Here is a 25,712-nt window from a genome sequence, read left to right as displayed (position 1 = left end):
CGAGCCGGGAAAACTAAAGACAGCAACCTCAGGGGGCGAGGCCGCTTCAAATCGACCCGACGAAGACCCCCCGACAACGCAACCTGTGAGCGACCACGACTTGACGGCCCCGTCGACAATTCGTACACGTGAAGATAGACTCTCGCTGGATATATCCGTGCTCCTCGATGGCTATAAGGTTAGCACATTGGTAGACACTGGTGCTGATTTTTCGATTTTAAGCGGGAAGCTAGTGGCGCTTCTAAAAAAGGTGATGACGCCGTGGTCTGGCACGCAGATTTGAACCGCTGGCGGGCATGTCGTAACTGCGAGCGGTCAGTTCACGGCGAGAGTCCAAATTCGCAACTCCACGTTTGTTGTCAGCTGTCTTGTGATACCTGACTGGTCTCGCGACTGTATCCTTGGTGTCGATTTTCTCCGGGAGTATGGGGCCATTATTGATCTCCGGAAGCATACCATGACCTTTTCGACCGAAAAAGCTGACGATACTGACACCGCAAACCGCCAAAGCCGCGCCCCTCTTCGAATTTCTGCCGAGAGCGTTTCTATTCCGCCACGTTCCAGTGTTTTTGTCACTGTTAACTGCGATGAACTACGTGACGGAACGGCGGTCGCTGAGGGCAACCAGTCCCTTTTGCTCACTCATGGCATCACCTCGGCGCGTAGTCTCATCAATCTCCGTAATGGCTGATCTGAGCTCCTGGTGACTAACTTCACGAACGAACCTCGCCATCTTTTCCGCACTACCGCAATCGCATTCGCCGACGCCTTAGCGGACGTTTCTGAATGTTTTACGTTCGGAGAAGTTGAAAATGTGCGCCCATCCCTTGATCGTCTGCATTAGTACAGATCTCTCGGAAACACAGCAGCACGACCTGCGTTCTCTCCTTCTAAAATACAGTGCTTGTTTCGCAACGTCATCGAAAATTCGGCAAACGCCTCTTGTGAAGCACCGTATAATGACTCCCGACGATGCCCACCCTATACGCCAGCAGCCGTACCGCCTCTCAACGACAGAACGTGAAGCGATTCGAACACAGGTTCAGGAGATGCTTCGTGATGGTGTCATCCAACCCTCCAACAGTCCGTGGTCGTCCCCTGTCGTGCTGGCGAAAAAAAAGGATGGCACCCTTCGCTTCTGTGTTGATTATCGAAAGTTAACGACATCGCTAAACAAGACGTCTACCCGCTGCCCCGTATCGATGATTCGCTCGACAAGCTTCGTCGCGCCCAGTACTTCTCCTCCATTGACTTGAAGAGCGGGTACTGGCAGATTGAGGTCGATGAGCGGGACCGCGAAAAAACAGCTTTTGCCACCCCGGATGGACTGTATGAGTTTAAAGTGCTGCCATTCGGCCTCAGCGCCGGCTACTTTTCAGCGCATGATGGACACCGTTCTCGCCGACCTCAAATGGCAAATCTGTTTAGTTTATCTCGACGACGTTGTCGTGTTCTCTGAAACCTTTAGAGAACACCTCGAACGCCTTCGCACAGTATTAGATGCCCTCCGGTCAGCTGACATGACGCTCAAGCCCGAGAAGTGCCACTTTGGCTACAAAGAGTAGAAGTTTCTCGGTCATCTTGTGAGTGCCGCAGGCGTTAGGCCAGACCCCGACAAAACTGCCGCTGTCGCCAAATTTCCCGTTCCTGCCACGAAGAGGATTTTAAAACGTTTCCTGGGTTTATTTGCGTACTACCGCCGCTTCATCGCCGACTTTTCTAAGATAGCCGCACCCCTCACTCGCCTCACGCGGGATGATACACAGTTCGTGTGGACCGCCAAGCAACAGGAGGCTTTTGCGGAGCTGCGCAGACGACTGCAAACTACCCCTGTTCTTGCGCACTTTGATGAAGACTCTGCCACCGAAGTCCACACCGACGCCAGCAACATCGGCCTTGGCGCTATACTCGTTCAACACCAAGCTGGTGTGGAAAGGGTCATTGCGTATGCCAGCCGCACGCTCTCGCGCGCTGAAACAAATTATTCTACTACGAAAAAGGAACGCCTCGCGGTTGTGTGGGCAACTATGAAATTTAGGCCGTGCGTTTAAAGTCGTTACTGACCACCATTCTTTGTGCTGGCTAGCCAATCTCCGTGACCCATCGGGGCGCCTAGCATGATGGAACCTTCGCCTCCAAGAATTTGACTACACCATTGTGTACAAATCTGGTCAGAAACACGAAGATGCTGACGCGCTCTCCCGGGCACCCGTCGGATTTGTCGATAACGTCACGGATGACAGAGGTTTTCTTGGACTAGTGAATGCCTCAGACATAATGACCCGACAGCGAGCTGACCCAGGCCTTCGACCTGTCATTGACCACCTGGAGGGTCGCGCTGCTGACGTCCCCCGCCAGTTTGGAAGGCACCTGTCTGCATTCTGTCTTCGGAATGGCGTTTTATTCAAGAAAAACTCCAGCACTGTTGATCGAGCGCACCTCCTTGTCGTGCCGGCCGACCTTCGCGACGATATTCTTTTTGCTTGCCACGATGAGCCCACCTCCGGCCACTTGGGCTTTGCACGCACACTCGCTCGAGTTCGTCAAGCCTATTATTGGCCTAAACTTTCTGACGCCGTCCATCGCTACGTCAGAGGCTGCCGCGAGTGTCAGCGTCGAAAGGTGCCTCCTCTGAAGCCCGCAGGTTTGCTCCAACCTATTATTCCACCTCTGACGCCGTTTGACCAAGTCGGCATCGACCTACTGGGCCCATTTGCGATGTCATCGATGGGTAACAAATGGACTATAGTCGCGATCGACTATCTCACCGTTATGCGGAAACCAAGGCAGTGCTGCGGGGCACATCAATTGAGATCGCTCAATTCTTTATGCAACAAATCGTGTTGCGTCATGGCGCATCGTCCCTAGTCACAACCGATCGAGGCACCGCGTTTACGGCACAGCTCATGCACGACGTGCTCGAGCTTAGTCATACCAGCCACCGAAAAACTACTGCATATCACCCGCAGACGAATGGCCTCACGGAGAGACTCAACAAAACCATCGCCGACATGATCGCAATGTACATACATAGACTCGCAGCACAAAAACTGGGATGAAATTCCCCCCTACATCACATATGCCTACAACACGGCCACCCAAGAGACGACGCGTTTTACACCATTTCGCCCAGTCTACGGACGTGACGTTCAGACGATGTTGGATGCCATGCTTCCGAGCTGCCCAGATGATCATCCACTCACGCCCGACGCCGAGCAGTTTGCTCAGCGCGCTGAGGAAGCACGTCAACTTGCCCGCATTCACATTCAACAACAGCAGGGCACGGATGCACGCCGCTACAACCTCCGTCATCGACACGTCGCATACCATCCTGGAGAGAAAGTTTGGGTGTGGACCCCGGTGCGTCGGACGTGCGTCGTTCGGCATTAACTTTATGTTATTCCATAGCCCTCTGCTATAGGTTTCCCCGTCCTCTACAATCAGTTTTGAGATGTTAATCTCACAACCTACTCACATGGCCCCGTTCTGAAGCCCATTGATGAGGCACCGCTTTGCGCAGCCTCGCTGAGGTCTGCGAAATGAAAGAGCTGCATTCTGCAGAGCCGCATTGCTGCCGCGAGTGTACGGCAGAAGCCTATGCGGTATGTGCGATCAAGTCTGCCGAATTTGCCTTCACTGTTGCGTCGCGCTGCGGTTTCATGAGTCGAATAAGGGCAAATAGTACATAGGAAGCCGGCCGGCGTGCTCTCTCTGTTGCAGCAGGCAGTGTACTGTCATGTGCCGGCGCAATCACTTAGTATGAAGAAGGATCAACGACTGGGTTCGATGAGATGCATGCGGGAAGCGGGATATGCGTCGTCCGGAATAACGCTTAAATGGACGGTGCGAACAAAAGCGGGATGATGTATCCGCTGCGGCTGAAACTCTAACAGACCGGCGCCGCTTTATTATCGTAGGAATAGATAAAAGCATTCCGCATAGACCGATAATACCCAGCGGATGCGAGTCTAGGTGGTTCACGCGTGATGGTTTCGTATGGATACCGGCCAAGTTGACATTAGTATTCGGAAAATGTGAAAAAAAAAAAAGTATCCGATCATCTCTGCCCTGACCGGTGCGCCACTGCATGTTGGGGAGTTGAGTCCAATAAGTGGGCTGTATATCATGCATGGCTGAAGCCAGCAGCACGGGAGGAGCACATGGTCGTGAGTTCATTGTAGCTTACAACAGCTTATTCTTAAATTTGCTCTAGACATCATTTCACTGCAAGAAATAAGGGTCTCCATTAATCGTCTTTTCTCAATTAAACAATTCCGTGCGTTTAGAACTGATCGCCCAAAACGGCAGGTGCGGGTGCGGGTGCTTTCATATTTTATTGTACGAATCCGAGAAAGCTATGCCACCTGGTTTTCAGATTCTTCCAGTAGAAATCTCTGTTCCGCAGTGTGCCCCTGTCATATTTACAAATGCATACTTCCTGCAGTAGTTCGTAGGACGGATGGACTAGACGCTTTACTGCACAATAACTAAAAAGTGGCTTTTGCTGCGGAATTCAGTTCGAGTCATGTTATGTGGGGGTCTCAAGACAGAATTTAGTGGGTGCTTATTTTGGTCTCGGGCGTCCGCAAATATTGCGTCCTGCTAAACAACAGTCGCGCCATAAATCACATGACGGGGGATTCTCGTTCAGCTATTGATTCAGCGTCATCTGTTAATAATTTTGAGATAGTTTTGCGGTGTACAGTTGACATCGGTACGCCAACTCACCCCTACTTGATCGCTTTATTCATAAATTTCTAGATCAGGCTCGGCAAACTAGCACCGGTGTCCTCAAGCCTTATCTTCCTTGTTAGGCGACCCTGGGTGATCAGTGTTTACTATTCAGTCAGTCACCAAAATTGAGACCCCTTTGAACTTGTTGAATGAAGAATGTGAAAAACCTATCATCGGAGGAGAGCCGCGTGGAAGCGTTTAGTACTTAAGAAATGTGTAAAGAGCTGAAAGAATTAGAAATTCTTGGCAATTTCACGTAAGGTAATCATATCAAAATCCAAGGAGGGATGCAACACACTTAAAGACCTATTTCTCTAATCCAGTCATTCAGAAAGCTCTGTGTAGGTACTTGGAAAGTACTACTTTTTATCCTCCTCTCATATCACCCTGAATATTGCATTGCTATACCCCGTTCCCCTTTCCCTATCCAGGAAAGAACAACTTCAACTGGAGCCCACAGCTCGCACTTCCTTTTCTTCAACCTCACTTCATTTCGGCGCTGCCTACATCTGAATTAGTGTCTGTATAGTTCACTGCCTACTCTATGCTGTCCCTTGTGTTAACGCAGAAACAGTGAGCACGCTCAAAATACGAACGCAAGATTTTGCCTCGAACTTCTTGCATATCGTGATATGGTACTTTGAAAAAGCCTGGATTCCACTAGGTTGCAAAGCAGCGAATTTCTTTTTCCTTCTTAAACATGAGGCGATGGGTTCTGACCTTGACAATATTTGACCGATTGTGTTTACTTTTAACTTAGTTAATTTTTAAAAACGAGTGCTCTTCAGCCACCTCACGAATCAAGTTTTGACTCTTCAAGGCTTCAGCGATGCTCGTATTTTCTTCGCGGATTTTTGAATTGGTTCGCAAACATACACTTTGAGAGCCGCATAAGGGTTGCAACGAGGCAAAAACAGGTACAAACTATGACTACTTTTCATTTTGCAAAGGTGTATGGCATCTTTGAACACAGCACTTTGCTTGATAATTTAGATGATATCTACAGTCTAATATGTGCCTGTTCGCGTTGGTAATAGAGCCTTTAAGGAAAAAATCATTTCTTTGCACTAAGGATACGTAAACTATAACTCGTACGCCCAGTTCAAAGCTGTATACCTTATGCTTCCATCAGCTGAATCGATACTTAAATATAGATTAATAAACCTTGTCTTCGACCGAGCAATCTAACCTCCAACCCTTGGATCTCCAGCCCAGCGCTTTACCACTGCGCCACACCCCGGATCATAAGACGCTCTTCATAATTCCCCTTGTCTACAGTGAGAATGATAGCGGGATACCGCGAGTGACAGATACTGCGCCTGTCCTTTCCTGTAGACGAATTATAATAATAATAATAATAATATTTGGTTCATAGGAAGGGAAAGGCGCAGTATCTGTCACACTTGCTCTGTGGACACCTGAACCGCGCCGTAAGGAAGGAAGATGGGTGTCAAAGTGGAAAAGAAAGAAAGAAAGAAAGAAAGAAAGAAAGAAAGAAAGAAAGAAAGAAAGAAAGAAAGAAAGAAAGAAAGAAAGAAAGAAAGAAAGAAAGAAAGAAAGAAAGAAAGAAAGAAAGAAAGAAAGAAAGAAAGAAAGAAAGAAAGAAAGAAAGAAAGAAAGAAAGAAAGAAAGGGGAGCCGTAGTGGAGTGCTACGAAGTAACTTCGGCCACCTGGGGATCTTTAACGTGCGCTGACATCGCAAAGCACACGGACGCCACTTCGTTTCGCCTCCATCGAAACGCAGCCGCCGTGATCGGGTTAGAACCCGGGAACTCCGGCACAGTAGCACGGCCGCTCGATGGAAGCGCACTGGGTGCGGCCTGCTGCGTCGCGCCGCCGTCAATGGGCAAGCGCGTCCTTGGGGAGTTTACAGTTGCGCCCGCTATTTCTGCTGAGGGCGCCACTGTTCGGGGACACGTCGCCGCCGGGGTCGCCGGCTCGAGCGCGTGGTTTGCTTCCTTTCTGGGCGCGTTCGCCTCGCGTCTGCGTGGTAAACGCAAACTTTTTGTGTGCGCGTGTGCAAGCACAGACTGGATGCGTTTGTTTTTTAAGGCGAAAGCCGTTCAAGGCTCATGGAGCGAAAATCTATGCGCAGAAGCTATACCTGTTATCTGTGCGTCGCATCTGTGCACTGGTGTGCCAGTCGCAAAAGCGGACATGCAAGGAGGGAGATAAGAATGAAAATGATTGATGGTGATAGGCAATCAATAAAAGTTATAGACATTGTTAGAGGCAATGACTGATGCTAATGACTAATAATAGTTAATAATGACTAAAATGATTTGTAATGACCAGTATATCAAACTACATGTAAAGACCGCTATTAATTAGAAATGAGTAAAAGTGCTTAGCGATGTGGGGTAATGACTATACTAGCTAGGTATGACTCATCATTACTGTTAATGACTACAAAATGACCAATATGTGAAACGACGACATGTGATGACCACTGCTGATTCTAAATGAGTAACCTGCTTAGTTATGAGTGATAAGGGCTACAATGACCACGCAGGCAGACTCATCGTGACTGAAAAACGACCAATATATCAAACGACGACTTGAAATGAACTGCGGCAAACGATGAGAGGCAAATGATAGGACAAGGGTAGGCTTTCGCCGTCCTCCGCTTAAGAGACATCTAAGAGACCCTCTAATTTTATCTGCTGAGCTCGCTTCAGGCAAAGACCGCAGCGAGAAGTGGAAATGCAGTCGCTTCCTCTGAAATGAAAGCGGCGCTGAGGTTAAAAAGTCCAGAAAATGCCCTATCAGCTGCCATTGAACTTGCTACAAGGGACAGCAGATTGGACTTGTTGTTGATTAATTATAGGTTAACCGTGCAAATAACGTGACGGGAACACAGGAGAAAAAGACGGCACAACCACGCTAGTTGTGTCGTCCTATTTTCCTGTTTTCCTGTCACGTTGTTTAACCTATTTAATTACCAGGGAGCTGGCCAGTGAACTAGGATTTTTAACGATGTGTTGTGAAGCAGATGAACACGATGAGGTAGCACCAGAAGCTTTTCTCGCAGGTTATGTTGCGAGGACATATCAGAAAAACCTACGAAGGTTGTTTTTTTTTTATATATATATATAAGCATGCAATTTGAATGTTGCCGCGCTTAGTCTGAGTGGCCTTGCAAGTAAAGGAGCCTGTGCATACAGCATTTGTTTATACTGTTGAGACTGAGCCGATGCGATAAAATGAAAAGCCACGTTCCACAGAAAATCCGGCGCCCGCTCTATCGGCGGAAAGTCGGAAAAAAACCTCTCTGGTAAGAGGCACCTTAGTTGGTGATATGGCCAGACACCTTTGGCGCGATGAGAACACATGACATGTTCAATGTGGCAGGAGCTGCCAAACTAGACAGAGTCAATAAGATGTAAGGGTGAAATGGGAATTATTGAAAGCGGGACCCTTAGATCCCAAGTCAAGCACACTATACTCCTATAGGGCACGTTCTTACGGCGTCGGTAAAGAGGTGCTTTATATAGCTATGTCTAGGGTGCTATTTAATATGATGCGGTGGCTTAAGGCAGCATTCTAATGATAAGCGACAGAGGCAGCAATTACGGGATACGGTGAATAAGCAGGTAGCAAAGTGCGGGCACTCTAACGAGGCTCCTTAAGGAGACTTAAGAACCCCAAGTTTTGTTTATTACTACCAGGTTGTTGCTTAATTTATGCGATATTTGGTAATGGTTTTGAGGCGACATGTCAGTCGTGCAAAAGCCTGTTGCGCGAAATATGAGTCAACTGGACCAGTAACAGGTTAATGAAAGCCAAGGACAATGGAGGCTTGATGTACTCGCAAAGGAAGTAATCAAGCTTTGTCAGCTTACGAGCACCTTCATTAACAGAATGATGAAGTCTGAGAAGGTCCGGTGAAGTAGCAAGCTGTGTAAACTTTTGGTTTCATCATTGTCTTCTCACTGTACACAGTACCTGCAGCTAATCTATAAAAACAATGATCGTGCCCATGCTAAGGCGCTATGCAAGATATCGTTAAGTTGCTGCCCCCACTGATAGCGAGCTGGGCTGGAAATGTCAACTCAACAGTGGAGCGATATTTATGGCTATGGCATAAACCTCTCTCAAGGAAGGCTTTCCGTCTGCGATTGGTAATTTTCTTCCTGCTTTTGTGTGGCCATTAAATAAGCGTACTCGGCTGCTCGCTGAATCTCGGCGGCAGTTGCGCTCTGACGCGTAAACATTCTTGTGATGACAGCTAAGAGTGATCAGAAGTGATCTCGTGATCACAGCTGAAGCGGAGCTCTTATATCCTTAAAATAAAAGGCTTCTACCACGCCGACGCCTCCCTCAAAGCGCAGCCAGGCGCAGCTCTCCGCGCGCGGCTGTCCCCGAACGGTGGCGCCGCGGCGGTGGCGACTGGAAGTAGGCGCCTCCCGCCGGTTTCGGGCGACGTAGCAGGCCGTACCTAGTGCACTTCCATCGAGCGGCCGTGACAGTAGTCAGGCGTCTTACCACTTCACCACCACGGCGGTACGAATTATAGATCGCCGGTGAACTTTAATGCGTTCAATGAAATGCTGGTTGTGTTCGACAAGGAACGCGCGATGTACCGTCACGACAAGACGCTTTCCTAGAGCGGCCGACAGAGAGGCCCGGAACACTGAATCTTCCCAGAACGAGAAGAACTTCTAGCGAAAAGACGTCGCCGGAAGGCTCAACAACGTACTATGGCCGCCGCTAAACAACAGCAACCGCAGCCGGAGGAAAGTGAGGAAGAGGACGAGGAGGATGAAGAAAGTGATTCCAAGGCTCGTCGGTGCACTGAGCACACGATAAAACTCAATGAAAGTGCAAACTCAGCACCACGCGTAACCCTAGCTTTACGCTAAGTACATTCAGTAATAGCAGAGCTAAACCGCCGTCATTATTTTTTTCTTTTTCTTTACTACAAGCGCAAGTATCAGTTATCCTACTGCCCTACCGTAGCCGATCACCAGAAACAAGGATTTGGACACATGCACTCCTACACCGGATCTTGTTTGCATTCATAGGTACAGAAGTATTGAAGAAGCCACCATTTATGTATTTATTTATATACAACAAACTTACAAGCCTCAAGAGAGACATTGTTGGTTGGTTGCTTTGTGGGGTTTAACGTCCCAAAGCAACTCAGGCTATGAGAGACGCCGTAGTGGAGGACTCCGGAAATTTCGACCACCTGGGGTTCTTTAAGGTGCACTGACATCGCACAGCACACGGACGCCTTGCTTTTCGCCTCCACCGAAAAGCTGCCGCCGAGGCCGGGATTCGATCCCGCGTCCTTCGGAACAGTAGTCGAGCGTCGTAACCACTGCGCCACCCCGGCGGGGTAGAGACATTGCGTTATGAAGGCCAAATAAAAAGAGCAGGAAAGAACCTGTGAACACACACAACACATCATTGTTTACACAAGTTATATAAGGAGTAAGATAACTATACGTGTCATGATAAAAAATTAAACGAAATAAGGGCAAATATCACACAAAAGCAAATAAAAATCTGGCTTACAATTGTCTTAAAGAGCTGAAAACTAAGATATATCAATCATGAGTACAGAAATGGCGTGCTAAGCGCTTGCAAAGAAGTGCTTGAGTACTACATGTTCGCAAAAGGTCTAGTGACTGGGTTGCAGTGCAATGCAATCTGGAAGATCGTTTCAAAGCGAATGGCACACAGGAGTCACGAGGTGTTTTAAATTCTATTTACAGCTATAAATGCGGGCGTAGCTGTAGTTATTATATAATCGTGATATGGGGGGCCTTTATTACCTTTATTTACGTTATGATCTTTTTTAGTCTTAAGTCTTTATTACCCTTACACAGTAATTTTTATTGGCGCTACTTCTTGCTCAAAGATGCAGAGAGTACTTCACGTTTACTACATGAATTTAACAAAATGGAACAGCGACTGTAAAAATGAGGCTGAGACCCGACGTAGGTATTTTCAGGTGCGGAGAACGTCGACCTAGTCTCGTCGACCTGTGTAAATGATATGTTGCACAGAGCACAGGTGCAATTTCTATTGCTTGCTTTTTAATTTCTTCAGCGCCTTGTCCCACACCCTAATGCAGACTTGACCCTTTTTAGCTTAGTGCCCGCATACATGCATATCCCTTCAACATGAGCGCATGCGTAATGGGCACATCCTGCTGGGGCATGTATGCACACACACCAGAAAAAAAAAAACAGTGCGGCTGTCTCTGCAGTATATGGTCCCACGCGTCATAACAAACCGACATGCACTGTGGCTGCATCAAAAATGGTGTGCGTCAGAGCCTGAGTTCATCGTCAATGGCTTATGCATTACGACCGTACATGTGCTATAATTTCTAGCGGGATATCCGTTGCAAAAGAATTTATTTTTCATCTTGCCTCTTTCTCTCCGTGCAGAGGTTGTTGTCCTCGCCATCTGCTCTGGAAACTCTCTGGTGAAAGCCTTTGTTAACGTTGTGGCAACGGACTCGTTTTTCTTTTCTTTCTTTCTTTTTTGTGGGGACGGCGGTTTTTACTCGTTCGTTAGAGTATTGTTGCGAAAGCGTAGTCTCTTCTTGGATGCTTCAGTTGACAAGCCAGCAGGGTGCATCCATCGCTGTTCACCTCGAGGTCCCAGTCCTACACTGATCACAAGAGCTTTCGCCCCACGCCTGTTCCCTCAGATGGTACGTTTTAAGCTGCCATGAGCCCTGCTCCGGCTGCCCCACCTGTGGTCGCTTTTTGCGAAATACCAGGGTGATCATTCTCCCTTGCTTGCTATGTTTGCCAATGACTCGTTGTCTTGTCGACTTTTTCTCACGAGTCTCCGACATAAAAAAAAAAAGATATAATTGCTTCTTCCGTCATGCATAGCCTGTACAGAATCAAATAATCACGACATGAGCATGCTATTGACCTCAGAGGCGATATAACGAGACCAGATTTTCTTGACACCGACCATGCTACCTTGTTTCGAGCGTGAATTGCAGAGTGCGAGTAGGTAATTATTACGAAAAGAAAAACAGGTGTGGGGTGTCATCACTTTCTGCCTGATATTACCTACGGTCTTCTTTTAAGCAATAACCGCCCTCCGCTGTTAAATGCTCTGGATAATTTCTAATCATGATTGGTCGCTGCGGGCGATATGAAATACGTGCGTATACTTTATGTTGCCTCTTTAAGCCCCCATATGTATTATGCCCTCACAAGTTTCACTCTTTCCCGCATATTCTATCAAACTGTTTTTGGCACATGCAGGTGTCTTTTTGATTTCGCCTAAAGAACCTCTCTAAGCCACCAGCGTATGTTAATGGCATACGATGCCAGACGCTGATTACAACTAAGAAAACTAAATGCAGTGAATCGCGAAAGTTCTCACATTTGATTACAGAGGTCTAATATTCTCAAAATATCGTCTTATTTTGCTTGCTTTCTTGTTGTCAATTTCATTCCACTTTAGCAGTGGTCAGGGAGTAGAATTTTGGTTTTAACATCCAGAAACTGCAGTTTGATTGTAAAGGATGTAGTACTAGATGGATCTGGATTTAAGCCGACCATCGGAGGCTTTTCAACATGCACTTACACTGCGTAACGCAGGAGTGCGGTCGTATACTGCTACAGTCGAAATGATGTCGTGGTAGTTAGGGTGTGATACCATGGCCTCAAGATGAAAAGGCAAACGTTAAAGATTGCAAGTCATCGTAATGGGTTTAGGTTTCGAAGGTTTGCTAGCTCCTCATGCGAAGTGGTATAGTCCCTATAAGCGAAAATATTAAAGGAAGTGATATCTCCAGCTAGCATTTAATTAGAAATAAATTGAGCCTCTAGTACTTACTGTACACGCCGAACAATTTTCCGGGTTGGTACACAAGTGGTCTTAAATTAAAACTGCTGGCAATCGCCAGGTGAAAATTAACCATCCAGTGCTTCTTTTCAGCAACCAAGAAGTGTTACTGAGGTTACGATGATGAGGACAGTATTGCTTGTAGTGCAGCATTGAGAAGTTAGAGTTGTCGTCTAAATCTGTATACTTTGAAAAGAAACGATTAACGCAATAACTTCACAGTCCACTTCGGCTGACAGCGCCGTGAGGAATCACTTTAAATGAGAACTCGCCGAACGGTCCTGCATGACTCCCTCAGTGAATCAGATTTCATCTTGACGTCAGTGGCCCCGATTGGCATTTTGGGGTCTGACGTCCCATCAAACTAGTTCAGGGGAGATATGAAGAAATAAGTTAATTCATTACGCAATGAAAAAGTTGGCTAATTACTGGAAAATGCGGATGAACTTGATTAGAATTCTTGTGCCGCGAAGCGAGCGCGTTAGCTTTACCACGTGGAGGTAATTTTGCACTACATTGGCACAAAATTAACCTAATGTAGGCCGATATGTTCGCAGTGGTTACTCCATCCGTGTCAGCCAGTCGGCGCGCTAGACGGTGCAAGATGCAGCAAGGACGCCACGCTTTCTTAGGGTGATAAATAGACCGCAGATGGAAATGCACAAATGCGGCAACCTCTATCTGTCGCTTAAAGGAAAAACAATAAGATAGGGTTGCGAGTTTTTTCTTGAGTACGCAAAGGCAGAAGCCGTGGTCATGATGACTATTTTTTATATCGGAGGGCTGCCGACTATAGGAAGTGCCCGAAGAGGTCGACTTCGGCATGAATACAGCTCCATCTGAGGAGAAATTACTTCTTACTTCTTATTTCGGCTTTGTGGTTTCCCCGTGGGGGAATTGAGAGCTGTTCAGAGTCGTCTATACTAACCTATAATATTCCTTCATTACCTAAAATTACATAAATAGTGAATACTGATTAGCTTATTTGTAATTATTGGCTTGAGAGAAAAAGTGTCATTGAAAAAGCTATGGTTCTTTTTGAAAATCAGGTAGCTACGTTGTTTCCACCACGCTACAACTTAAGCCGCTATTTATAGGCCTTCAAACATGCTGTCACGTGACCAGCTGTTACTGTAAATCATTCGCCAAGTGTGTACAACCAGTCTCATCATAAAGAGGACGGCAGAGAAAAGCAGATTTTGTTATCTAGGACGATACTCGGGGATTTAAAGTGACCCCGCAGTCACGAGGAAGTTTTTCCTTTTTTTTTTTTTTGTTGCGCCAGGCGTCTTTTTTGGCTGCTAAATATATCACTTTGCGTAAACGCTTGTTTGATGAAAACAACGTAGCAACCTGTTATTAGAGAAGATCTGCCACTTTTGAATTCACACTTTTTCAACCAAGCTAATAATTACAAAATAGCTTTGTTAATTTTTAATTATTAATTATGATTAATGTATTAATTAACTAACTTTACTGAACGGCAAAATACTGGAGGTTAGCATAGGTGACTGTGAATTGCTCCGAATTACTTTCACTGGGCTACGGCTAACCATATTTATTAAAATCTTGGTCAACGCTAGCTGGGAAACCGTGTATACGTCCTATCACACCTCTGAGGCCACGTAACGAGCGTTAATATTCTTATCTTCATCCATGAAAATATGACTCCGAGTGAGATCTGAACTTTCTCCCTGCAACATATAGGAACACTGTAAGTAAATAATTACTTAGCCGGTACTATGAAGACGTTAAAGATATAATATTCTGCTGTATGTATGCGGCCTGAGAAACACTTCCAAATAAAGCATCATCAGAAAATTTGCACTAGGCACAGAATATCAAATGGAACAGTATTTTGGGTTGAAAGTCAGGAATTTTCCCGGTGGCTATGAGGGGCAACCTTGTTAGAGGACTTGCGTCTAATTTCAACCGCATAGAAAGTCATTGTACGCTGAAAACGCACGGCAAAGAAGCGTTTTTTGGATTCCACCTCCACCTAAAGACGGCCAACGGAAGAGGGATTTCATCATCATCATTCCCATGGCAGTGAGATCCGCAGCCCTACTTTAATGCAACTAAGCCAACACGGCGTGTCTGGACGACCAGCGCTGTCACGATGTCCACTTTCAGTTGCCGACTATGGGGCCTCCTTTTACACATCAAGTATGTAAGACAACTAAAGATGACTAATAAAATTCTGATTCTGAAAGCGCCCGCACGGTGTAGATCACACTGAGCGCCATAGTACGTGTGCTGCCCCTATAAAAGCCAGTGGTTACGGATAGTGCATATGAAACGAGAGTATACGCATTAGTGTATTTTCTAAAACCTCCTTTGCTAAGAAAACACCGGTTGTCTTGTGTAAAATCAAACAGGTTTCGTGCATACCGTGGCTCCAGATTCTGATGCAGCCGCACGTGGTAATAAGATAATGGTGGTTCTTTTCGCATTACCCGCAACTTTCGTCAATTCGACTCTCGAAATTGTACTCACACTAGCGTCGGGACTCAAACAGAAAATTGACAGAATATTCGTCGTGGGATCGTCATCCAAGACAGCAGTTCAGTTCTTCCTCTGTACATAGATGCTTATCTTTCACAGGGTCTCGTAAATTCGCGCAATCAGAATCACAGAATAGGCGCCGTTGTCCCATAACTTCTTCGGCATGCACTCTGTTTATTTCCATGTAGCGCTCACAAAGCAAAAGCCATGTATGCTTTTTGTAAGTTGAAGACGGCATATTTACAAAAGAAAGCAAGAAAAAACTTGATATATTTCGGTGTCGCATGCGACTGCAATTACGAGAGGACATGCGCCTGAACACTGTGACTAGAGTTCAGAAACCTTCTAAAGAGACGACGACCCCGTAGCCAGAACCCTCTGCCTACTCAGTATAAATCTATTTTACTTTTCTTGTGTTTCTTAGTGCCGATTAATAGTGAATTCCTATCTGTCCAGCTTCATTCGCTTCATGAACGCCATAAAGCGCGGAGCGCTCGCGGCATCTTGCACATCGGCACGTGCAGACTGGTTGGTGTGTGCACCGCAATCACTGTAGACGTGTCTGTTAAATTTAACGTAGAAATTGGGCTGTCGAGCCACACCAGCGGCTAACTGAGATCCTTCAAATCTCGATTAAGAGCAGTGTGATGATAATCGCTGTGGCGCGAATGCGTAGTTGTCACGAGTAAATGTTTAGTCGCATTTTTCGAACTTTCCTTCTAGCTGTAGTACATAAAGGGGACACAGAAGGCGTATCTTATCACAAATTTCAAATATGGCGCTTTTGGAGGTACCGTATATACCTAACTCTGCAAATATTTTTCAGTCAGTGTTGCTTAAATTAGACACCTAATCCTACTGGATCTACATATCATTACAAAGCAAAAAGCAGAGGTAAGTAGTCATAGATAAGCACAAGTTTCACGAGCGAAAGCGAGAGGTTCTTTCGCACCTAGTAGGCTTATTTAGCCACCGGCTTAGTTAAGTCTCGGCAAGCTAAGGAAGGGGCATTTGAAGACATTGTGCGTTCAGACACCAACCAACAATTGTATAATGTGACCTTGCATAAACTTATGCATAGTTTGATCACGTTAGGCCGGCCTAACAGGCTAATTATGCTTATGACGGCATAATTACGCCAATGTGTGATCATACTCTTCTGACTTCATTTCCTATACCTCTTCCTTACTGAGGTTTAATGAGTGTTATTTACGCCAAATTAGCTCTGACCTTGAAGTTAACTGACCCTTTTACTCATGGCAGTCATGGCCGCTCATGACAAGGGATACTGTAACCATGTATATTAAACTAGGCTTGATTGTTGCCATAGCAACACTCAGAGTGGAAGGAAAGTGGAATCCGAGAATCGGCGAATTATATTGTTTCTAGACCAGAAGTGCTGTCGCACTAAATATACATTACATTGGCCCCCAAGACGACTGCCAACAATATACAACTGCTTTCGCTGTATTTCTTTTTTTTTAGTCCCTGGTTCAAATTACTTGCCACATCCGATATAAACTTTTTTGTGCAGCAGATTGGTTAGCATAGCGTAAAGGCTGTTGCAGCTGTTTCTTTGCGGAATGCAAGCAATTATATTGTAGAGCAAAGTCTCTCCCTCTAAAGTAATATGGTTTCGTTTTCTGACATAGAAAGGAGACGCTGGTTACTCTATTCAGTTACAAACGCAATGGTCAACGTGAATACGTTACGTGAAACAAAAAAGATCTATGTTCCAGGCGAAGAAGAAAGGTTTAACTGCGCAAGGTCTTTCAACCACAAAGGCAGCTGTGCATCGTTGGAAGCCGACAACACCCACTTACAACATTTTCATTTGCGGGAAAACAGAAGCGGTGGACCTAAAGGTCGTTCCCACACTCGAAGAAAATAAAGAGAGGATGCAGTAAAGCGGCAGTTTGGGCGCTTGCATCCACCTGACATAACGTTACGCCCGCCACATAGAGATTCGCAAGAGAGATCCAAAGGGGAAAAGCGAGGTCAGTTAAGGTTGAGGCATGTCTTTTCTCTGATGGGAGTGTGAAAAAAAAATTACGAATTGCTTTAGCGACTAAAGTAGGGAAAGGCGAAAGCCTGAGTGTCGTATTCTGGTACGCAAATGGCATTAATTAGTAATTATTTATTAATTGGTCGGACTATAATTAATAAATAATTACTACGTAATTTATTCATGCATAATTACGTAATGTATGCATTATTTCACAAATGCTAATAATTATTAATTATTTACTAACTGATCTGACTATAATTACTTTTCATTATTAAATAATTATGACGCAATTTATTCATGCGTAATTACGTATTCATGCATTATTTCATCAATTCAGTAACTAGTCATTCGTTGGTAATGGATCGCTGATTGACATGCCATATAAGGCACGCATTCGCGCATACTGTGGGGGTGCTCTGTGATTGGCCGAGACCTCTATGACGTCATCTCGCCTCGGCCAATCAGAGCCGCCGCAAAAGCGGTACACATTTTGCCCACGACAGCATGAGCCAACTTTCGCCTTAAAAATGGCACATTTTGCTCATGCACGACGTCCTCGGTAAGAGGAGCAGTGGTGGTCAGCATATCCCAATACATATAGGCCAGTGCATGACAATTTTACAAGAGATCTAAAACTGCGTTCCTCTTTGGTGCTATTTGTCTGAATAGAGATATCCTGATATTTTTGGTGCGACACTTTGTAGGCGGGGATTATCAGCCTAATGACGGTGACGCAGTTGGCTGGCACCGCGGTGTTCTCTACCAGCGCACTTCTGTCGCTGGCCGCTATACTTCTGGCATCGCTGCTGGCACTGAAGTGGTGGTCCCGCGGTGGAAGCAGCAGCAAGGGCGCCCGACAACTGCCCCCTGGTCCTCGAGGTCTACCTCTGTTGGGAAGCCTGCTGTCCATGAACCGTGATTTCTATGCGGGCAAATGTCGGCAGTGGGCAGCGGAGTACGGAGCCGTCTTCATGTGAGCCTCCTCTCGCTGAAAACACCCGCGCAGCTGAGCGTACAATTACGGGTTACGTGTACACAGTCGTCCAGGCACCTAACTCTTATGTGCAGGGCACTGATGGCGACCTTGTGTCTTAAACACTCGCTGCAGAAAGTAAGGTTTGGAAGCAGGGTGAACAAAGCTCTGGTGTTTGAATGGACAAGAAACTCAAGCTCTGTGTTTAGGAAGTAAAGACAGTGCCCTAATAACTGATTTTAATGAATCGATTGATTAGGTTTTACTTCCCTGAATGTGTTATACTTCTCCATCCATGACCCCTGGCGTCGTCCAGCCGTTCTAAAATCTTGAACATGTAACTTGAACCCGGCGCGATTTAAACACTGCCGAAAAGAGCAAAACTAGAAACAATGGGCTCTTTCAACTTAAGTGCACTTCGGAAAAAATTCGTACAATGCACGTGTCTTCCAGGGAGATGTAAAGAGGAATCATAAAAACTCAAAAGGAAAAAATTCGTGAGAAAAATGCCTGCACTTGTCATCTGGCCTTGTCTTCTATAGCTGCGTATTCGTGCCCACTCACCCACATCTTGCTGTTTGGAAAGGGAATTACGATATTTAACAGTAAAGAGAAATACATCCTCTTCATTCGTTGCCTTTCTCGGTTAATCAGAGAGCCTGAGTACATATAAATATCTCTGTTCGCGTAATTTCGTAAATCGTGCTCTTTCTATGTGATGCGCAAACAGAAAATCGCGAGAAAATACCGTTTGCGATAGTCTTGGTTGTTTGTTGTTGTTTTTTTCACGCTTTTTGTTATTCTTCTCTTTCCTACTGGAGCTCGACCAGGCGGCAATAAAGCGGAGGTGATGCAGGAAAATTATAAATTCTGAGTGGCTATGCAGCTTACAGCGCTCACTTCTCCCACGCGGGCCACAGCAGCTGCCAGCAGCAAAACCGTGCTGCAGAAGTTGGAATCGGTGGAAAGTTCGAGTGTTGTCTCGAATGGCAAAGCTAGAAAACGAACGTCAAATAAAAAAAGAGCAAGAGTTGTTGCAAACAGGATGGGCGCACTTTTCTTAATGGTGGTATAGGGGAGTAAGCGTAAACTAGATCTTTAGCCAAGACTTTGCTGTTCTGAATAGCTGGCTTTATATTTATTTTGACCGAGGGGCTATATTTCGGGGCTACGGCGGACACCAGGCAAAGTCAAAATGCTTTAATTTGTTTTCTAATAATTTACATATACATTACCTGTTTAAATTTGTGTCTTAAGGGGTCTTTTGTATTTGCACGACTGAAGTGTGTCCTCAAAATGGTATAACTGAGAAAAAACTCTCTTTAAAAAAATGTAGCTCGCGTTACAGGCTCACAGATGTCAACTTAATAGGCAGCTTCAACTCTTATTTACACAGCTGCAATAGGCGCGTTCAGTGTAGATCGATTCGCATTGGCCATTTGAGGCCGTATTGCGAGCAAAAAGAGTGTGCGATTTGAATACCGACGTGACAGCTGTCAGAGGGCGCGGTCGAAGCGAACTTGACAACGAACCGCCGCGCATACGTCTGTCTCTCAGGTGACACCAGCAGAGTGATGAATCTCTGGGTAGAAGGTGGACAAGGGCTATGCTATGGTGTGACGCCACCTAGCCAGTGTGACTATAAAAAACCACGCGCAAACTCCAAAGGAGGAGGTGCAACTCCCAGAAGTACATTTTAAACGGCTCAACCACTAACAGCTCCCGCTTCTCGTTCCCTGCGGCTCCAACCCGCCCAAGGGCGGGTTGGCAAGTCCCTTCATACTTTCCTCACAAGCTGCATCTGCTTCATTATAGCGAGACACGAAAGAAGATGTTGGCCTGACGCGACAGGCCAAGTCAGTTTATTCTCTGCAGTCGGGATGTTCCAGCCCGACTCGATGATCTCTAGCCCAACTGTCTTCCATGATGATGATCTCTTAGTCCGACAACCTAGAGTATACCTGAGTCCGGCAGCTATTCAGTACAACAAGCAGTCTCGGCCCCACTTTGTCGAGTTTATTAAGCCTTCTGAAAAAGGGGAAGGATACCGGAATCGTCCTTAATGCTTGCGCAGTATTAACTTTAAACCTAGGTATAACTCGCATTCTTCACTTTCCCGAGCGCATGCGAAGCTTCTTAGGGCACCGTAACATTTAGTTAGAGAAATTTATGATCTCCTTCGCGAAGATATTTTGAGAGGGGAACGTAAAAAAGTATCTTGCATGAACGCATTTGTTAATAAATCTAATTCTGCAGGAAGTGTCCGTCAGTCTTGTGAACTGCGTTTGATACTTGCCACTGTCGATCATGTATACCATGTTCTTACAGCCAAAGTTTAGGCTTTCTCGAATAGAACATTTGAAACCACGCGTAGGTGCTAGAGGAAGGACGCCCTGAGGAACAATTCCTGGTTCCCGTCTTTTGACGCCAGTCCCACCAAAGATGAGGAAAGAAGGGAAGTGCTGACCCGACGCGGCAGTGTTATAGGGAGGGGCCCACATGTTGCGTCACCATTCAGGCTCCCTAGGTAGCGTATAAATGCTCTTCGCGATAAAGGCCCTAGAAATTTTTTTAAAGTAACGACAACTACCTCGTGAACAGGTCTAGCAACTGAGCCTGCTCTATGCAGTAGGGCTGACCACTGCAAATCCTACTCGACGATCGCTTATACGCTGTATCCATGAGCCCGATAGGCGATTTTCAGCCCAACAGCCCTAGTCGACCCAAATTTGTCGGGCTCATGTAGCCCTCATTGGGTGTACACGCGTTTTGCATTCATGCAGACGCCTTAGCAGATAGCCTTTTCTGCGTATCAATGACTCTCTTTTTACTTCTTTCCGAGCTGTTGGGGGGGGGGGGGGACGCGCTGCATTGACGACCTTGAGAAGGATGGGCCCCGGTGAAAACATTTAGTCAGGTCAATGAAACATTTTTTTTCCTGCAAAGTACATTGAAGAACTGTATCCCATACTCCACCAACTGCCTCCGTCAATTGACATTAAGACGCGCTGTGCAATCCCAGTTCAATTAGACCAGCCTATGATGCTGCATCGGCTTCTTTATAGCGAGACGCAAAGTGGGGAAGTGTAAAATTACCAAAGAAAAAAAGTTGGAGATAAGAAAGGTCGATCCGCATTTCCTGAAAGCTCCTTTCTTTGCCCACTCTGTAAGCAACAGGATGAAACTGGCTGGCGTCAACGTGGTGATTCTCAATGATTACGAGTCTGCTAAGAAGTTCTTGGCCAGGAAAGAACTGTTGGACCGCTCTTTGCACTGGAGGCTTAGAAGTGAGATAGAAGGTAAGCTCCATCGCTCCTCTACCTCATGTTGGGTAAGCAAGAAAAATTCACCCTGTTTAACTAAGTTGGTCAAATGCAAAGTATATATTTACTACGTCACGTTTCATTTCGCTTTCGGTTCAAGACTAGGGTTTCAATGTCATGTTTGACACAAATAATGGTGAAATCGGGGACTGCGGATTTTAGCGTTAGGGCGCTATAACGTGTTGCGATCGCTTAAGGTACCTTCAGAGGGCACTGTGATAGCGGTGTGATCTGAACCTAGTGCGCGCGGATGAGAGTTGAAGAAGGCAACATTCAATGCACAGCCCCAAAGAATAGAAGTTATTTCCCTTCATCAGAGGCTGCACGCTGCCGCGATAGCTCTGGCAGTCGGTACTCGCTTAATTCCTACTAGATGTTGCTGAGTCGTTCCGAATGGTTTCTTTCTTTAAGCAAGTCAAATCTCGAGGCTTACCACATATCTTATGGTTATCCGATTTGCCTTGTAAAGAAGGGCTTTCGAACTAAAAATAAGAAAAGAAACTGCGTATAAAAATTCTTTAACGGGCCGGCAGCAGCAAATAAATAATTACCAGAATTTCAATACAATTACTCCTAGTCTTAATTAGTTAGCTTTCCGTGCTTATAACTGAAGATAAAGCTGCCCGGATTAACAACACATGTTCATCTGCGGGCTGGTACGTGATGTGAATAATATATTTCTCGATGATGCAATCGTATTGAGAAATAAAATGAATGCCAAAGTCGATAGAGTCATCCTTCATAACGTTCCTTTTATGCCCCGAGGCAATAAACATCGCAAAAAGAAAAAAAAACACACAGGCTACTAAATAGTGCTTTGGTATTTGCGGTGCTTCGCGTTCTTGGCGTAATCATTTAAGTAATCTCTGACGTGACTATTTGTGCTATCCTTGATGCACAAGGGAGGTTTCAACGAGACTTTGAATAATATCTACGTTCCTATTTTAATGCTACATATATCTAGAAGTTGTCGACTCGGCTCGAATTAAAAAACTGCGTTCGACCTATAAATCACAAATAATTTTAAAATATTCCTTCTCTCTTTCGCGGCAGCCGATTAGGGCGAGAACGAAAATTGATGGACTAGTTGATTCATAATGCTCACAAATGTGGAGCGGTTTCCGACACTGCGTGTAAGAAAAGTGCTTAAGGAAATCGAACATTTCCCAGCGGTGTTTCTCTGAGCCCCCTTTGCCTCGTCCAGTACCTGCCTTCGCTGGCTCCACCTCTTTAAGCATGCCAATGCGGACGACCTCATCACGTGTTCTAAGCAATCTCTGCCTTCTCAATGGGCGCACCCATATGATTGCAACGGGGTGCGGCGGGACCGTCACAACCTGTTTCCTTTGCTTTGTTTCTAAGGCGAAATCCATTATTGGCTCATACTGTCGCTGTTGTTGTGGCTGTAGGAAGAAAAGAAAATGCACGGGTCTGCTACTGGCTCTGCAGCTGAGCCACAGTATGCTGACTTATAACACGTGGTGTGGACCTGCCAGCAAAATACAAAAATAAAAGTTATAAAACAGCCAACTAGGGAGGGCTGGGAGGCGGCCGGCCCTGTCCAGCTCGGACCTGGAGGCCCAGCGTGTCCTGGTCCAGAGAGCTCGTGCAGCGGCGGCGGCTAATGGCGTCTCGGAATAGGGTCTGCCACTCACCTCCAAAACCATATGCACCTCCCTTCCCAAATCATTTCATTGTAAATAAATGTTTTCTCCTCCTCCTTCTCCGCTGCCTGTTGTGGCTGTAATAAGAAGGAAAGGAAAATGCACGGTCCTGCCACTGGCTCTGTAGCTGAGCCCCCTCCGCTACCTCGTGCGGACAGAAGAGAGAAAGTAAAGATAGAAAAAGAACAAGGAGAGAAAGACGCGCGCCTCAACAGCCGTCGTCCACCCCCTAGGAGGTGGCGGTGAAATGTTCTTCAGAAAAATCGGACCTGTTTATATACAATCCAAAACACCTAAGGCAAAAAGAAGAAGTGGACGTAAATATAAAAGTGAAGGGACAAGCAGTCCCGAAAGTCGAGCAAACGAGGGTGCTAGAAATGGTCCTCCAAACAAATTGATAGAACGGAGAAACGATAAAGAAACTAAAAGGACAGGTCATAGAAACGACAAACCTAATAAGGAGAATAGCTAATAAAAAAAGGAGGCCTTAAGGAAAGTAATTTCTATTAAGGCTCATACAAGCTTTTGTAGCAAACAGGGTCGGGTATACCACGCCATACTTAGACCTGAAAAAGGCCGAAAAAGATAGTATCGATAGCATGATCAGAAAATGCTATAAAAAAGCACTACACCTCCCGGCAAGTACCCCCACGGACAGACTAATGATGCTGGGAATACACAACACATTAGATGAAATAATTGAGCTACACAACGAAAAAGGCTAGCGAAAACTAAAGGTGGAAGGAACGTATTGAGGGAAATAGGCATACAACCGAAGGGATACTGGGACAACACAGAGGAAATTAGAGGGGAGGTCCGGAATCGAATTCATATCCCCCCATTACCAAAGAACATGCACCTTGAATATAATAAGCAAAGACGAGAGAAAAGGGCAGAAACACAGACACGGAGATTCGAGGCAGAAAACCCAGGTAGAATTGCATATGTAAACGCTGCATGCTGCGGCAAAGAAAAATGAATGCAGTACTCAATTTAAAGCAAGAAATGGTTACAGCAGTTTCGATAAAAACAATATCAATACATACAGGGGAAGAGACTGCAATAGCATTGGCTCTTACTCAGACCGAGGCAAAATACATAGTAAGCGACAGCAAAAGCGCAATCAAGAGCTACACCGCAGGAGTAATAGCAAATATAGCGGGTAGAATCCTCGCTCAAAAGCGAATAGAAAGAGACGTCACCCTTGTTTGGACGCCAGCCCACGCAGGCATGCCCGGAAACGAGGTGGCACACAAACTAGCCCGAGATCTCACACACCGGGCTGGAGGAGTGCCACCGGAGCAAGGCAAATAAGGAGACCTCATTAACTATAGCAAATAACAATGCACTACAGGCTGAGCAGGAGGGTCCTACCACCACCAGACCCCACGTTAGACCAAGAGGCAGCAGTAACATAGAGAAAGCTAGAGACAAATACATAACCGAACCCACTTCTAGCCAACCATATATGGCCGGAAATACGATCAGACCTATGTTCATTATGTAAGGAAATGAGATCACTAGATCACATAATATGGGAATGTGCGAAGTCACCAGGCAGGGCTAAAAATATTGCTAAAGACACCTGGAAGACCCTTCTCCGGATCTCAGACGCAAGAGCCCAAAGAGAAATTGTTCGACTGGCCGAAGATGCCGCCGGAGTCGAAGAACTACTGGCCTGCAACTATAAGGCGACTATCCCACCTTCCGGGTCTAACCCCCGAAGAGCGGAATAGTCACTCTTGTGGGCAAATAAAAGTTATCTCTCTCTCTCTCTCTCTTTCTCTCAGCTACAGAGCCAGTAGCAGGACCGTGCATTTTCTTTTCCTTCTTCATACAGTCGCAACAACATCGCACAGCACACGGACGCCTCTCCATTTCGCCTCCATCGAAACGCAGCCGCCGGCGGTCGGGATCGAACCCGGGTATTCCAGCACAGTAGTCCGGCATCCTACCCTTGAGTTGAGAGAAGCGTTATTTTTTATCCTCAACGTCTCCGGTATTAGCAGTCGAATCTAGCTAAAAACCTTTTCCGTTGCTGAGAGGGCTGGTGAAACCGATCACTCGCGCGCCATTTATAGCCTTAAATATTATTTTTTCAAGAACTACAGACGCCAAATTTTGGTGGCATTTTTCTTCTTAGTAATGATGCGTATTCAGTGAATCATTCCTGTATATCGACCAGCACAAATCTTTTGCCTACAACGGCGCAATAATTTATAAATGAATTTTCTTTTCTCATCAGTTTCGGTTTCACCAGCCGAGAGATGACTGTAACGTCAAAATCATGCCTTGACGCACGGCATGAAAAGGAAAAGGCGATATAATCGCTGATTCTCACTTGTAGTAATTCCTATCCTTGAGACAGGCTGGCTTTGTCATCACAGTAAATTCAAATGACACAGCAATGATTATATCGCGGTATTTTCATCCCTCGCGTGACCTAGACTTGACTGTGACATCTCAGCCATCGCTCGGCTGCTCAAACCGAAACCGAAACAGGTAAGAAAAGAAATTTGATTATATATTATTCTGCATTTGTAGGTTAATATGACGTGGTAATCCGTGTACAGTAATTGTCTTAGGCATCATTGCAAAAAAATAAAACATGAATCCAAAAATTATGTGTTTGCACTCATTTAAGGGTCTCTTTAAATGTTCGCTTTTCTTTGGTGCT

The 25,712-nt window shown here is 45.8% G+C and overlaps 1 protein-coding gene across 1 annotated transcript in view; it reads left to right on the top strand.

Annotated features, from left to right (window-relative positions):
- The first annotated feature begins 17,795 nt into the window (after positions 1-17,795).
- Positions 17,796-25,712, top strand: part of LOC146191459 (cytochrome P450 2C30-like) — a 28,649-nt gene continuing 20,732 nt past the window's right edge. Inside the window, exons 1-2 of the mRNA XM_084599951.1 lie at positions 17,796-18,048; positions 21,226-21,347. Coding sequence (XP_084456077.1) covers positions 17,798-18,048; positions 21,226-21,347 — 373 coding nt within the window. The 5' untranslated portion in view covers positions 17,796-17,797. The remainder of the gene's footprint in view (positions 18,049-21,225; positions 21,348-25,712) is intronic.

This window comes from Amblyomma maculatum, chromosome 4 (genome assembly GCF_055883805.1).
Source record: "Amblyomma maculatum isolate TAMU_Amacu chromosome 4, ASM5588380v1, whole genome shotgun sequence".
Taxonomy (NCBI): domain Eukaryota; kingdom Metazoa; phylum Arthropoda; class Arachnida; order Ixodida; family Ixodidae; genus Amblyomma; species Amblyomma maculatum.
This window is presented reverse-complemented; position numbering and strand designations above follow the sequence as displayed.